Source organism: Salmo trutta, chromosome 29 (assembly GCF_901001165.1).
Source record: "Salmo trutta chromosome 29, fSalTru1.1, whole genome shotgun sequence".
Taxonomy (NCBI): domain Eukaryota; kingdom Metazoa; phylum Chordata; class Actinopteri; order Salmoniformes; family Salmonidae; genus Salmo; species Salmo trutta.
Genome location: NC_042985.1, coordinates 19,403,172 through 19,418,585, shown reverse-complemented (window position 1 = coordinate 19,418,585; position 15,414 = coordinate 19,403,172). Strand labels below are relative to the sequence as shown.

Genomic DNA, 15,414 nt, shown 5'->3' with positions numbered 1-15,414 from the left:
TACGTGCAAAGTTAAGTTGTCGCAATTGTGATCCAGAATGGCGTATGGAACGTACCCCAAAAGCAGAATGAGAAAAATGAGTGGAAAGGGGAGGTGATTGAACCAATGATTGAAAGGACTTTGAACCAATGAGATTACTAGTAGCTTGCGCGACTGAAATATTTGCCAATCATACAGATCATGTCGGGGCAAATGCTATCGTTGTACATGTTCCGGGGTGCGCGCACAGGAGAACATTTCCTGCCCTGATGCATGGTGGTCGAACCGAAGGGATTGTTGGAAATTTTAGAGGTTCGTATAAATGTGGTTTTACCCAGTGTGCCTTTCTACAGCCATATCGTTTGGGAGACGGAAGGGGATAGCTGTGCTCGGCGTTTGTTATGAGAAATATACTCAATTCAGCCATAGTTTAAATCATGTATTGTCTAAAAAAAAATGTATAATTCGCTAGTCCACATGCTAATTAGCACGAGCAAATTATTTGTCCGCGCTCTTCACACTACTAACTAGTTAATGTTAGTAGTTCGTTTAAGAGGCTAATTTATAAACTCGATTTCCCCATTGACTGTTTCTTAACTAAATAACTTGCATTTTCTCCACATTGTTAGCTAGTAGATACACGAATGACAAACTAGCTAGCTAACTTAGCTAACGTTAGTGAAATTACCACAGTGTCAGTTAACGTTAATCGAACAAAAACTGTTCTCAGCTAACGTTTCTGTGAAATTGAGTTCGTTACCTATAGCTACCTAGGCATAGGTAACAAATATCACATTCATATTTGACACGGTGACGTTGTCTGACATAGCTCGCTGAAGCTGCACTGTTGACTTTCCTATCAAGTTCCATCCAACTTGGCAACAACATGAACTGTTGAATCTATCAGCTGTTGTACAACATGTCAGCTGGAAGTTTGATTTTTATTAGTGTACATATCAGATCTAGTAATGCAACAGACACTGCTACCTAATTGTTTAAACTGGGTCTAGTCGCATCCATAAATTACCATTGTGCATCAGACTACAATAGTTGTATGGAAAGTGACTGACTGCAGCCACACATACAGTGAATATAATGTGTGTGTTTGTGTGTTCGTCTGGACAAAGCGACAATGCTTTTGGCTCAGATTAACCGGGACTCCCAGGGCATTGCAGAGTTCCAAAATGCAGGTGGAGACACTCAGCAGGTCACTCTGTGTTTGGCAGAGGCTGTTTCAGGTAAGTTCACTTTCCATTTATTGGTGGGGATTCTGCCAAGTTTCCAGCAAAGGAAAACGTTACTTACACGTGCTGTTGTACATCTAGAGCCATTTTTTCCCCCCTTGTCATTTTTGTTCAATAGATGGCGATCAGATGGACATGGACACTGTGAGTTTGCAGGCTGTGACCCTTGCAGATGGCTCTACAGCTTACATACAGCACAACCCTAAAGGTAACTCAAATGTCAATCATCTCCAAACATACAGTAATGGAAAGTGGCCATGAAGGTATTGGCTTGACTAACAGTGAACACTGCCCCATAAAGTAACCCCCCCAAACGGTCTGACCATGTAGAAAGAGTTGATAACCTTGCTTGGCCAAGTCATGACAGATTTCTTCTTTCTATTGATTATTAGCCTGATTTAGTCCATTATTTGATGAGAGCAGTCTGATTGAAGAGTGCAGTCTCCATTTCAGATGGCAAGTTCATGGATGGACAGGTCATTCAGCTGGAGGATGGATCTACTGCATATGTCCAACATGTATCAATGCCAAGAGCAGGTCTGTTTTCCTCTTAGCAATGTTAATTATTGCTGTGTTTTAATGATTCATTGCTTATTTTGCTTATTCATATTTTGCTTATTCATGTCACTATTCACTTTAAGATTAAACTGTATTGTAATGGGAAAATTAATGTAATTATCAATATTTCCCAATTCTACTTATCAGAGGAGGCCAACAGGTGGACAGGATCCCCTTTGTGTGATGTAATTGGAGGAGATGGTCTGAGACTTGAGGATGGTCAGGCTGTGCAGCTGGAAGATGGCACAACAGCTTACATCCACACACCAAAAGGTTTGTCTCAATCTTAAAGCTGCGACATGTAACCTTTTGGGCAACCTGACCAAATTCACATAGAAATGTGAGTCATAGATCTGTCATTCTCATTGAAAGCAAGTCTAAGTGGTAAATCTGTTCTATGTACGCTATTTCTATGCTTCCCGATCTTAAGTTTAGTTTTTGCATCTTTTACTTTCGGTTTTGTACACATGCTTCAAACAGCCAAAAATATAATAGTTTTGGTTACTGAAAATATATTTCAGAGATTTAGATGGTACAATGATTCTCTACATTGCTTGTTTTGTCACATAAACTGAAATTAAGCAAACAAAAAATATATAATTAGCAACTAGGAAATGGCAGAGGGATTTCTGCATATTTTTAAGATTGTTGTAATCCTTTTGTAAATGTGTTTTTACCCAGTGTTTCATTTTTTTCAGGAGAAATTTGGATGGGTAAATAAAATAAAACAACTTTTTGCCATAGGGTATTAAACTTCAATGAAACTCCCTCACAGATAGCTATGACCAGAATACCCTGCAGGCTGTTCAGCTGGAGGATGGCACCACAGCTTACATCCAGCACACAGTACAGATGCCTCAGACCAACACCATCCTGGCCATCCAGGCAGATGGAACCGTGTCAGACCTGAACGCTGATGGAACCCTCGACCAAGAGACCATCAACGTGCTGGAACAATACACCGCTAAGGTAGTTTGCTTTTGACATTGTATCTTAACAGCTCATCAACTCAGCATTATATGCAATTTTCAAATACCTTATCTGTTTGAGGTAAAATGGTCATTGGTTATTTCCTCCTTTTTGTTTTCTCAGGTGGAAGCTGATGTCAACTCCGTACTGATGAGAGCTGAGCAAGATTGTGGTGTGCAGATGCAGGTACTATACTTCTCATGTTTATCTATGTCATATCATATTTACCAGCAGCTTACATTGGATACATATTTCTTTCAGATTGTGCTTCAAAGGCAGAGTGGTCGTAGTTCTAGGGAGCAGCCTACAGAGAAATCTTTCCGCTGTGACTATGAGGGCTGTGGGAAACTCTACACAACAGCACACCATCTGAAGGTAAAGCACACTCACTCCCTGAAAATGACTTGGGTTCTTGAATGTAGAATGAGTCCGATTCAACTGGTCCAAATTACATCCGTTAATCTTGTGTGATTTGCTCTTTTCTGCCCTCTGCAGGTACATGAGAGGTACCACACAGGTGACCGGCCATATCTGTGTGATCACCTGGGGTGTGGAAAGAAGTTTGCTACAGGTAATAAACGACCTTCAGACTAATGGAAAGGTCATAAAACCTTTGCGATATGAAGCTGAGGTGCTCTAGGCATATGTCATAGTAACCTTGTTGTTGAAATGGCTAAGGAGATATCAGTTTGTTCAGATAATGAGTGAGAAATTGTTCAATGTCGGTCAGTGTGACTGTGATCCATTAAATGTACAGCACGTGTTTCCAATTCAGCAAAATGTGTTTTTTTCCCAAAAGGGTATGGCCTGAAAAGCCACATCAGGACACACACTGGTGAGAAGCCTTATCGCTGCCAGGAAGTGCACTGTGCAAAGTCGTTCAAGACGTCAGGTGACCTCCAAAAGCACATCAGAACCCACACAGGTACAAAACTTGTCCAGAGTCAGACTTATACCTAGTCTTATCCCTACATATGCAATCTACAGTGTACAACTAGTTTTTATTTTTGCCCACGGATTTGGATTAGAAATCATTTGATCATCCTGTTTATAAATGATCTCATCCATGAACTTGAAGAAGTCTTGAACAAGCTCATCATCCCCTCTGTACTGTAGGAGAGAAGCCATTCATGTGCCCGTTTGAGGGGTGCGGGAGATCGTTTACTACCTCTAACATCAGGAAGGTGCACATTCGCACACACACAGGGGAGCGGCCTTACTATTGTGCAGAGCCTGGCTGTGGGCGAGCCTTCGCCAGTGCCACCAACTATAAGAACCACGTGAGGATCCACACAGGTATGTAGTCCTTCTGTTTCTCTTTGTCAAAAGTCACACAACAACATTATTCAAGCCTTTTTGTAGTGTGGCCTTTTACAGTGTGATTAATGAATGGGATATATTTACAGGAGAGAAGCCTTACGTTTGCACAGTCCCAGGCTGTGACAAGCGGTTCACAGAGTACTCCAGCCTTTACAAACACCACGTTGTCCACACACCATGCAAGCCATACAACTGCAACCACTGTGGGAAGACCTACAAGCAGATCTCCACCCTGGCCATGCACAAACGCACAGCGCATAACGTCACAGAGCCCATTGAGGAAGAGCAGGAGGCCTACTACGAACCCCCTACAGGTCAGGCTTGGAAGTCAACACCACCTTACACAGATGTATTAGTCATCAATGGATGACTTCATCTTATTTGTCTTTCCTCTCCTCTGTTTTTTGGGGAGGAGAAAAAAAAGAACCCAACCTATGTGTACGAAGGTGTAACTAGTGGTGACCTAATAACCATAAAACATACAGGTAACTGCCAAAACAAAGGAAACGCCAACATAATGTCGTAATAGGATTGGGCCGCCAGAACCGCTTCAATGCGCCTTGGCATACAAGTGTCTGGAACTCTATTTGAGGGATGTGACACCTTTCTTCCATGAGAAATTCCATAATTTTGTGTTTTGTTGAAGGTGGTGGAAAACGCTGTCTCAGGCCCACTCCAGAATCTCCCATAAGTGTTCAATTGAGTTGAGATCAATCACACACCCTTTTAAAACCCCTATGCTCCTTTGAGACCCCTCTTTCAGATAAACTGAGATCTCTTCTTCTAGCCATGGTAGCCAAAATAATGGGTAACTGGGCATTTTATACATGACCCTAAGAATGATGGGATGTTTTTGAATTGCTTAATTAACTCAGGAACCTGTGTGGAAGAATCTGCTTTCAATATACTTTGTACCCCTAATTTACTCAAGCGTTTGCTTTATTTTGGCAGTTACCTGTAGATTACCTCAAGTCTGACGTATACCTCAGTGTTTAAAGGTTGACTCATGGTGAATCACTGACTGCTGTTATTCCCTTATCAGGACTGCAACCAGAGTAATGACTGAGTCACGAGACAATTATTGAGAAATGTCATTGTTGTTATTCCATGTGATTCAGAGGCCATCGATGATCCCTCAGTGAATTTTGCACCGGTTGAGGAGGAGGAGGAGGAGGAGTCCTGTTCGGAACAGATGACTGAGGCCATTGGTCAGCAGCATGTGCAGCTCATAACACACCCAGATGGAACCCAACAGGTTAGTTTAAAAGAAATGGTGTCTGCACATTCATTTAATAATTTCACCTGAAGTGCACCACACCCATATTTATATACATAGGACAAGCATCAATTAGAGCAGTCTATACATATAAGTTGAAAGTCGATTTTATATATGATGTATGTGTGTGGGTATATATACAGCATTCTGTATACATCTGGCCCTTCTTTGGACACTGTGTTAACAAACCTCCAAACGAGCTTCAATGCCATACAACACTCCTTCCGCGGCTTCCAACTGCTTTTAAATGCTAGTAAAACTAATTGCATGCTCTTCAACCGATTGCTGCCTGCACCCGCCCACCTGTCCAGCATCACTACTCTGGATGGTTATGACTTAGAATATGTGGACAACAACAAATACCTAGGTGTCTACTTTGACTGTAAACTCTCCTTCCAGACTCCTATTAAGCATCTCAAATCCAAAATTAAATCTAGAATCGGCTTCCTATTTCGCAACAAAGCCTCCTTCACTCATGCTGTCAAACATACCCTCGTAAAACTGACTATCCTAACCATCCTTGACTTTGGCGACGTCATTTACAAAATAGCCTCCAACACTCTACTCAGCAAACTGGATGCGGCCTATCACAGTGCCATCCATTTTGTCACCAAAGCCCCATATACAGTTGAAGTCAGATGTTTACATACACCTTAGCCAAATACATTTAAACCCAGTTTTTCACAATCCCTGACATTTAATCCTAGTAAAAATTCCCTGTCTTAGGTCTGTTCGGATCACTACTTTATTTTAAGAATGTGAAATGTCAGAATAATAGTAGAGAGAATTATTTCTTTCATCACATTCCCAGTGGGTCAGAAGTTTACATACACTCAATTAGTATTTGGTAGCATTGCCTTTAAATTGTTTAACTTGGGTCAAACGTTTCGTGTAGCCTTCCACAAGCTTCGCACAATAAGTTTGGTGAATTTTGGCCCATTCCTCGTGACAGAGCTGGTGTAACTGAGTCAGGTTTATAGGCATCCTTGCTCGCACACGCTTTTTCAGTTCTGCCCACAAATTTTCTATAGGATTGAGGTCAGGGCTTTGTGATGGCCACTCCAATACCTTGACCTTGATTGTCCTTAAGTATTGTCCATTTGGAAGACCCATTTGCGACCACGCTTTAACTTCCTGACTGATGTCTTGAGATGTTGCTTCAATATATCCTCATGATGCCATCTATTTTGTGAAGTGCACCAGTCCCTCATGCAGCAAAGCACCCCCACAACATGATGCTGCCACCTCCATAATTCACGGTTAGGATGGTGTTCTTCGGCTTGCAAGCCTCCCCCTTTTTCCTCCAAACATAACGATGGTCATTATGACCAAACAGTTCTATTTTTGTTTCATCAGACCAGAGGACATTTCTCCAAAAAGTATGATCTTTGTCCCCATGTGCAGTTGCATACCTTAGTCTGGCTTTGTTATGGGGGTTTTGGAGCAGTGGCTTCTTCCTTGCTGAGCGGCCTTTCAGGTAATGTCGATATAGGACTCGTTTTACTGTGGATATAGATACTTTTGTACCTGTTTCCTCCAGCATCTTCACAAGGTCCTTTGCTGCTGTTCTGGGATTGATTTTCACTTTTCGCACCAAAAGTACGTTCATTTCTAGAAGACAGAACGTGTCTCCTTCCTGAGCGGTATGACGGCTGCGTGGTCCCAATGGTGTTTATACTTGCATACTATTGTTTGTACAGACGAACGTGGTACCTTCAGGCATTTGGAAACTGCTCCCAAGGATGAACCAGACTTGTGGAGGTCTACCATTTTTTATCTGAGGTCTTGTCTGATTTCTTTTGATTTTCCCATGTTGTCAAGCAAAGAGGCACTGAGTTTGAAGGAAGGTAACTACCTCATCCCCATTATTTTTTTGTTGTTGCTCTTTTGCACCCCAGTGTCTCTACTTGCACATCTATCACTCCAGTGTTAATGCTAAATTGTAATTATTTTGCCTCTATGGCCTATTTGTTGCCTTACCTCCCTAATCTTACTTCATTCGCACACACTGTACATAGATTTTTCTATTGTGTTATTGACTGTATGCTTGTTTATTCCATGTGTAACTCTGTGTTGTTGTTTGTGTCGCACTGCTTTGCTTTATCTTGGCCAGGTCGCAGTTGTAAATGAGAACTTGTTCTCAACTGGCCTACCTGATTAAATAAAGGTGAAATACAGAAAATATTCAGACCCCTTCAATTTTTCCACATTTTGTTACATTACAGCCTTATTCTAAAATCGATTATAGGTTTTTATTTTCATCAATCTACACACAATACCCCATAATGACAAAGCAAATACTAGTTTTTAGAAAACTGAAATATACGTTTACATAAGTATTCAGACCCTTTACTCAGTACTTTGTTGAAGCACCTTTGGCAGCGATTACAGCCTCGAGTCTTAAGTATGATGCTACAAGCTTGGCACACCTGTATTTGGGGAGTTTCTCTCATTCTTCTCTGCAGATCCTCTCAAGCTCTGTCAGGTTGGATGAGGTGCGTTTCTGCACAGCTATTTTCAGGTCTCCCCAGAGATGTTCGATTGGGCGGGTTCAAGTCCAGGCTTTGGCTGGGCCACTCAAGGACATTCAGAGACTTGTCCCGAAGCCCCTCCTGAGTTGTCTTGGCTGTGTGCTTAAGGTTGTTGTCCTGTTGGAAGGGGAACTCTTTATTTATTTATTTTTATCTTTATTTAACTAGGTTTGTCAGTTAAGAACAAATTCTTATTTACAATGACAGCCTACCCCGGCCAAACCCTAACCCGGATGATGCTGGGCCAATTGTGAGCCACCCTATGCGACTCCCAATCATGGCCGGTTGTGATATAGCGTGGAAACGAACCAGGGTCTGTAATGACGCCTCTAGCACTGAGATACAGAGCGCCACTCGGCAGCCCTGGAGCATGTTTTCATCAAGGATCTCTGTACTTTGCTTTGCTTTGTTCACCTTTGCCTCGATCCTGACTAGTTTCCCAGTCCCTGCCGCTGAAAAACATCCCCACAGCATGATGCTGCCAACACCATGCTTCACCATAGGGATTGTGCCAGGTTTCCTCCAGATGTGATGCTTGGCATTCAGGTCTGAGTTAAATCTTGATTTTATCAGACCAGAGAATCTGAGTGTCCTTCAGGTGCCTTTTGGTAAACTCTAAGCAGGCTGTCTTGTACCTTTTAATGAGGAGTGGCTTCCGTCTGGCCACTTTACCATAAAGGCCTGATTGGTGGAGTGCTGCAGAGATGGTTGTCCTTCTGGAAGTTTCTCCCATCTCCACAGAGGAACTCTAGAGCTCTGTCAGAGTGACCATCGGGTTATTGGTGACCTCCCTGACCGAGGCCCTTCTCCCTCGATTGCTCAGGAAGAGTCTTGGTGGTTCCAAACTTAATCCATTTAAGAATAATGGAGAACGCTCTGTTCTTTGGGACCTTCAATGCTGCAGAAATGTTTAGGTACCCTTCCCCAGATCTGTGCCTCGACACAATCCTGTCTCGGAGCTCTACGGACAATTCCTTCGACCTCCTGCCTTGGTTTTTGCTCTTACATGCACTGTCAACTGTGGAACCTTATATAGACAGGTGTGTGCCTTTCCAAATCATGTCCAATCAATTGAATATTCCACAGTTGGACTCCAATAAAGTTGTAGAAACGTTTCAAGAATAATCAATGGAAACATGATGCACCTGAGCTCAATTTCGAGTCTCCTAGCAAAGGGTCTAAATACTTATGTAAATAAGGTATTTCTGTTATTTTTTATAAATGTGCAAACATTTCTAAACCCGTTTTCGCTTTGTCATTATGGGGAATTGTGTATAGATTGCTGAGGATTATTTTTAAATCCATTTTAGATTAAGGCTATAACATAACAGTGGGAAAAAATTCATGGTGTCTGAATACTTCACAAAGGCACTATTTCTTTATTGATTGAATATTATAACTGTGTAGACATTTATATCAGGTAGACAAAATGTATGTTGATACCAAACAGTAGTTGTCATAATAATAAATGAATCAGATGGCATTCACAGGAAATGGCTTAAAGGATGGAAACGCTGTTTGTGAATAAAGGTGTGTGTGGTGGAGCTTATGCGGGTGCAGGCTCTATTTATCTTCTACCTAGTTTTTTCGGCCCTTCACCCCACTAAAGGATGTGCGTTTGAACACACTTCTCTACCCAACAGGTTAGCAAATACTAAACTAGAATGAGCATATTCATTCTATTTCTATGTTACCTCTCTTAATTAATAATGTCTCAACAACCCCATTTATTCCCCTACATCTTCACACCTCGTTACCCATGGCACCATACACTGAGGATGTTTTACATGCACACTAATAATTAAATATGAAACTAATTATGACAGAGGGCCAACTATGGCATTAGTCGTGTAAACCCCTAACTATGCTTATCTTAATCGGTGTATGGTCATAATCGAAGTAAGCATATGCCGATTAAAACACCTGGTTTTCTGAGCAATCTTTCCAATTATAAGGACATGTAAACAGTTCAATCGGCGTTCCAGCATTGTATTTGGTCTGTGCGTGTGCCAGTACTGCAAGCCTCCCTCTTATGTGCGAGTGAAGTGAGTTTGGAAAAACTGAAAGTATGCGTCTTAAATAGTTTTCACATACAAATGTTTTACATTGAGTGTACACAACATGAAGAACACCTTCCTAATATTGAGTTCCCCCCCCCACCCCCAGAACAGCCTCAATTCGTCTGGCATGGACTATACAAGGTGTCGAAAGCGTTCCACAAGGATACTGGCCCGTGTTGACTCCAATGCATCCCACAGAAGACCGCTTTGTTTAGCTGTACAATATTTTATAGAGGGCAAATGATAAGTTATATAATGTATGATAAAATGTTACATGCTTTTCATTCCCAGGTCAGTATCTCCCAGGCTGACATGCAGGCATTGGGAAACACAATTACCATGGTAACCAGTGATGGCACCACCTTCACGGTTCCTTCCCATGAAATGCTTAATGCAGATGGAACACATTCAGTCACCATGGTAGCAGCAGATGGTACAGAAGAGCAGGTGAGTTTTACTTAAACTTTACCACCATGATCTGAAATCCCCAAATGTGTCCCTGTGTTGAGTTCTGTTCGATTCGTTAACAGTGACAGAACTAGAATGATGACTAGTGATTCTATTTCTATCAACACACCCACAGCAAACACCAATAGAACTGTCTACTTTCCACTTAATGGGCACAACCCCCTTTTCAGACTTACTAATCATTCTCACTTGTGATGCGTTTTGGACTTTAGGTCTTAATACATGTTGGACCTTCCCCCCCAGGTGGCCATTGATTTGGCCTCCTTTCAGGGCATGCAGACAGAGGAGGGGGTTCACCCTGTCACTCTGTTAGCCACCTCAAACGGCACACAGATCGCTGTCCAGGTAGGGGACTCCCTCTGACACAAAACACCAAATATTGCAACATATAGAGACAAGCAGGCCACACAATATATTTTCATTGGATGCTGAGAAGCATAGCAAGTTCAAATGACATTGCAGTAGCTTTAACAAACAGCTGTTTGTTAGCCTAACTCACAGCCTTACAAAGAAGTACAGTGCATTGTATTCTAGTCACTGAGCTGGCCTACAGCAGTGTGAATTTGAGATTAGGCCTTTTTTTGTATTGACCATCACTAAGGGTCCTATTCAGTCTTGAGGTACACGTGTTTTAGGAACTCTGCACCTTTCCTGTCTATTCCAGACAAATCCATTGCTAAATAAAAAGGGTGTTTTAAGTAAATAAGGTTAGTCTTGACTCAGCAGACTGACTGGAGTCTACAGGGATATGTAGGTTGGCTTCCCTCTGACGTCTATATGAGCTACTGTTTACTGCAATGGGAGGAGCCTTAGTTTTTAAACTTAACTAAAGTATCTAATGTGGTGGTTAATTTCTTTACTATCAAATGAGGAGAGACAAACTTATCACAAGTCAGTTATACTTAAACAAAATCTTTATTCACTTATTAATAAGGGAGCAGGTCAATACAACACACACATACAGTATCTCACAAAAGTGAGTACACCCCTCACATTTTTGTAAATATTTGAGTATATCTTTTCATGTGACAACACTGAAGAAATGACACTTTGCTACAATGTAAAGTAGTGAGTGTACAGCTTGTATAACAGTGTAAATTTGCTGTCACCTCAAAATAACACAACACAGCCATTAATGTCTAAACTGCTGGCAACAAAAGTGAGTACACCCCAAAGTGAAAATGTCCAAATTGGGCCCAATTAGCCATTTTCCCTCCCCGGAGTCATGTGACTCGTTAGTGTTACAAGGCCTCAGGTGTGAATGGGGAGCAGGTGTGTTAAAGTTGGTGTCATCGCTCTCACACTCCCTCATACTGACTGGTCACTGGAAGTTCAACATGGCACCTCATGGCAAAGAACCCTCTGAGGATCTGAAAATAATAATTGTTGCTCTACATAAAGATGGCCTAGGCTATAAGAAGATTGCCAAGACCCTGAAACTGAGCTGCAGCACGATGGCCAAGACCATACAGCGGTTTAACAGGACAGGTTTCACTCAGAACAGGCCTCGCCATGGTCGACCAAAGAAGTTGAGTGCACCTGCTCAGCGTCATATCCAGAGGTTGTCTTTGGGAAATAGACGTATGAGTGCTGCCAGCATTGTGGCAGAGGTTGAAGGGGTGGGGGGTCAGCCTGTCAGTGCTCAGACCATACGCCGCACACTGCATCAAATTGGTCTGCATGGCTGTCGTCCCAGAAGGAAGCCTCTTCTAAAGATGATGCACAAGAAAGCCTGCAAACAGTTTGCTGAAGACAAGCAGACTAAGGACATGGATTACTGGAATCATGTCCTGTGGTCTGATGAGACCAAGATAAACTTATTTGGTTCAGATGGTGTCAAGCGTGTGTGGCAGCAACCAGGTGAGGAGTACAAAGACAAGTGTCTTCCCTACAGTCAAGCATGGTGGTGGGAGTGTCATGGTCTGGGGCTGCATGAGTGCTGCCGGGACACGGGGGAGCTACAATTCATTGTGGGAACCATGAATGACAACATGTACTGTGACATACTGAAGCAGAGCATGATCCCCTCCCTTCGGAGACTGGGCCGCAGGGCAGTATTCCAACATAACGACCCCAAACAAACCTCCAAGACGACCACTGCCTTGCTAAAGAAGCTGAGGGTAAAGGTGATGGACTGGCCTAGCATGTCTCCAGACCTAAACCCTATTGAGCATCTGTGGGGCATCCTCAAACGGAAGGTGGAGGAGTGCAAGGTCTCTAACATCCACCAGCTCCGTGATGTCATGGAGGAGTGGAATAGGACTCCAGTGGCAACCTGTGAAGCTCTGGTAAACTCCATGCCCAAGAGGGTTAAGGCAGTGCTGGAAAATGATGGTGGCCACACAAAATATTGACATTTGGGCCCAATTTGGACATTTTCACTTTGGGGTGTACTCACTTTTGTTGCCAGCAGTTTAGACATTAATGGCTGTGTTGAGTTATTTTGAGGGGACAGCAAATTTACACTGTTATACAAGCTGTACACTCACTACTTTACATTGTAGCAAAGTGTCATTACTTCAGTGTTGTCACATGAAAAGAAATACTCAAATATTTACAAAAATGTGAGGGGTGTACTCATGATACTGTATATAAAGTGAATTGATTGAGTGCTCTACGATAATGATGGCTGGTCGATGAATTCGTTGATAGCCCCGAGACAAAAGTACAAAGGTATTTTATAGCCAAGATACACCCCTTTCAGTCTACATGACGAACAACAGATGTATGGAATGGGTCACAAGGTAAAGATTTGTATGAAAGATACTTAGAATTCACAGCAGACAGTATCTACTGTAAAAACAGTTATCTTTGTGTAGAGACCAAGGTCTTGCCCTGGGGTCAGCTCTCCCTGGTTCCATATAGAACAGAAACATTAACTCATGCTCCAGATTGTGATCTCTTTAGGTTTTATCACCCAAAAGACATCGTAAATCTCCTGTCAGTGTTATCTCCCAGAGGCCCACTTTCAGTTCACACAGACAATAGTTATAAGAACCCTCTATTCTGTCGCATAAAAAAAAACATTTGATACAATAAAAGTATTTTGCTCTCACACTAATGACAAGAGAGTTTGTATTATGTTACTTACACCTGATCAGACCATCAATTTTGCATAAATAATATTGTTTTCTCAGTGTGTGATTTCAACCTTTCTGTTTCTTAGCTCAGTGAACAACCTTCACTCGAAGAAGCCATCAGGATAGCATCAAGAATACAACAAGGAGAGATGGGATTGGATGATTAGATAAGATAAGCCTTTCAGTACTATGACTTCTATTGAAATATTTGATTTGACGAGAACAACTGATCTATACAAATTCTACAGTTTTTTGACTTAAGGGTATTGTTCTTAAATCAAACATGGAATTCTTTATTAAGATTTGTAAATAGACATTTTGATATGGCTGCACAAAGAGTCTGTAATGCTGAAACATCCATTACTTTGTTGAGTAAGATGTGTGTTGCTGCATGAATGAGATTAAGAAATGTAATGTGTTTTTGGACTTTTGGTACCATTTTTCCATGTGTGAATATTGTATTCTGTGTATATACAGTAAATAACCAATGTTTTGAATCCAGCATATATTTTAACTTTGAATATGTACAAATAATGGATACGCATTGGTTGTTAAATAAAGCAGTACAATTCTATATATTTGCACTAATTGTTTTTGTGATAATTTTGTAGATTCATCATCTGAAATCTACTTGATTACTATTGAAACAGGATATTGTTTAGTATTTGTATTGAATTTATTTGTTTGTGTAAGACCCAGTATGATATGTTTATAGCAAGTGCTTAAAATGTCTACCACATCTTTATGTCAACTCATACTATTATATGAGCAGTTAGACAATTCTTATCAACTTAAGATTTTTGGGCATATTGGCTTTGTGTAAATAATTGAATGATCTACCAAGAAGCAATTTCAGAAATGATCAATGTCTATTGTGAATGCTATAAGATTAGCTGAGGTTATAAAATGGCGGCGGAAGAAATGGCAGCAGTTTTACGGGCGCCCAACCAATTGTGTTATGTTTTTTTTCGCGTTATTTGGAACTTATTTTGTACATAATGTTTCTGCAACTGTATTTTACGGCAAAAAAAGAGCTTCTGGATATCAGGACAGCTATCACTCACCTCGGATTAGACAAAGATTTTTTCTACAACAAAGACGACGCACAAGACATTCTCCAAACACCCCACAGGACAGACATCCCCGTTATTTGCAAGAGGAAGTGACGCAGGTACAGAGGACAGAGCCAGATGCCTGGTCAGGACCCGGAGAAGGCGACTGGGAAAGCTGCCGTTACCGTCAATACTACTCGCCAACGTGCAATCATTGGACAATAAATTAGACGAGGTACGATCACAAATATCCTACCAACGGGACATCAGAAATTGTAATATCTTATGTTTCACGGAATCATGGCTGAATGACGTCATGGATATTCAGCTAGCGTGATATACGCTGCACCGGCAAGATAGAACAGCACAATCTGGTAAGACAGGGGTGGTCTGTGCATATTTGTAAACAACAGCTGATACACAATCTAAGGAAGTCTCAAGCTTTTCCTCGCCTGAAGTAGAGTATATTGTGATAAGTTGCAGGCCACACTACCTGCGTAGAGTTTGCAGCTATACTTTTCGTGGCTGTTTTATTTATCACCACATACAGATGCTGGCACTAAGACCGCACTCAGTTTGCTGTATAAGCAAACAGGAAACCACTCGCCCAGAGGCGGCGCTGATAGTGGCCGGAGACTTTTATGCAGGGAAACTTAAATCAATTCTACCAAATTTCTATCAACATGTTAAATATGCAACCAGGGGGGAAAAAATTCTAGATCACCTGTACTCCACACACAGAGACGCGTACAAAGCTCTCTCTCGCCCTCCATTTGGTAAATCCGACCACAACTCTATCCTCCTGATTCCTGCTTACAAGCAAAAATTAAAGCAGGAAGCACCAGTGACTCGGTCTATAAAAAAGTGGTCAGATGAA

The 15,414-nt window shown here is 41.6% G+C and overlaps 1 protein-coding gene across 4 annotated transcripts; it reads left to right on the top strand.

Moving 5' to 3' along the window:
* Nucleotides 1–195: 195 nt before the first annotated feature.
* Nucleotides 196–14,061, top strand: LOC115167069 (zinc finger protein 143). Of its 4 annotated transcripts, none has more exons than XR_003870432.1 (16): nt 196–291; nt 1,107–1,217; nt 1,342–1,431; nt 1,665–1,760; nt 1,929–2,054; nt 2,557–2,750; nt 2,874–2,936; nt 3,012–3,125; nt 3,246–3,321; nt 3,550–3,675; nt 3,867–4,046; nt 4,157–4,384; nt 5,189–5,325; nt 10,229–10,384; nt 10,618–10,750; nt 13,572–13,595. XR_003870432.1 is itself a non-coding variant. In XM_029721120.1 (16 exons), the coding sequence occupies exons 1-16, from the start codon at nt 249–251 to the stop codon at nt 13,650–13,652; spliced, it is 1,911 nt and encodes a 636-aa protein (XP_029576980.1). In that variant the 5' UTR covers nt 197–248; the 3' UTR covers nt 13,653–14,061. The 4 variants fall into 4 exon arrangements, 3 of the variants coding, with proteins under 3 accessions (XP_029576980.1, XP_029576978.1, XP_029576981.1); XM_029721120.1 differs by having other exon boundaries at nt 197–291; nt 1,677–1,760; nt 10,649–10,750; nt 13,572–14,061; XM_029721118.1 differs by having other exon boundaries at nt 197–291; nt 10,649–10,750; nt 13,572–14,061.
* The last annotated feature ends 1,353 nt before the right edge of the window (nt 14,062–15,414 follow it).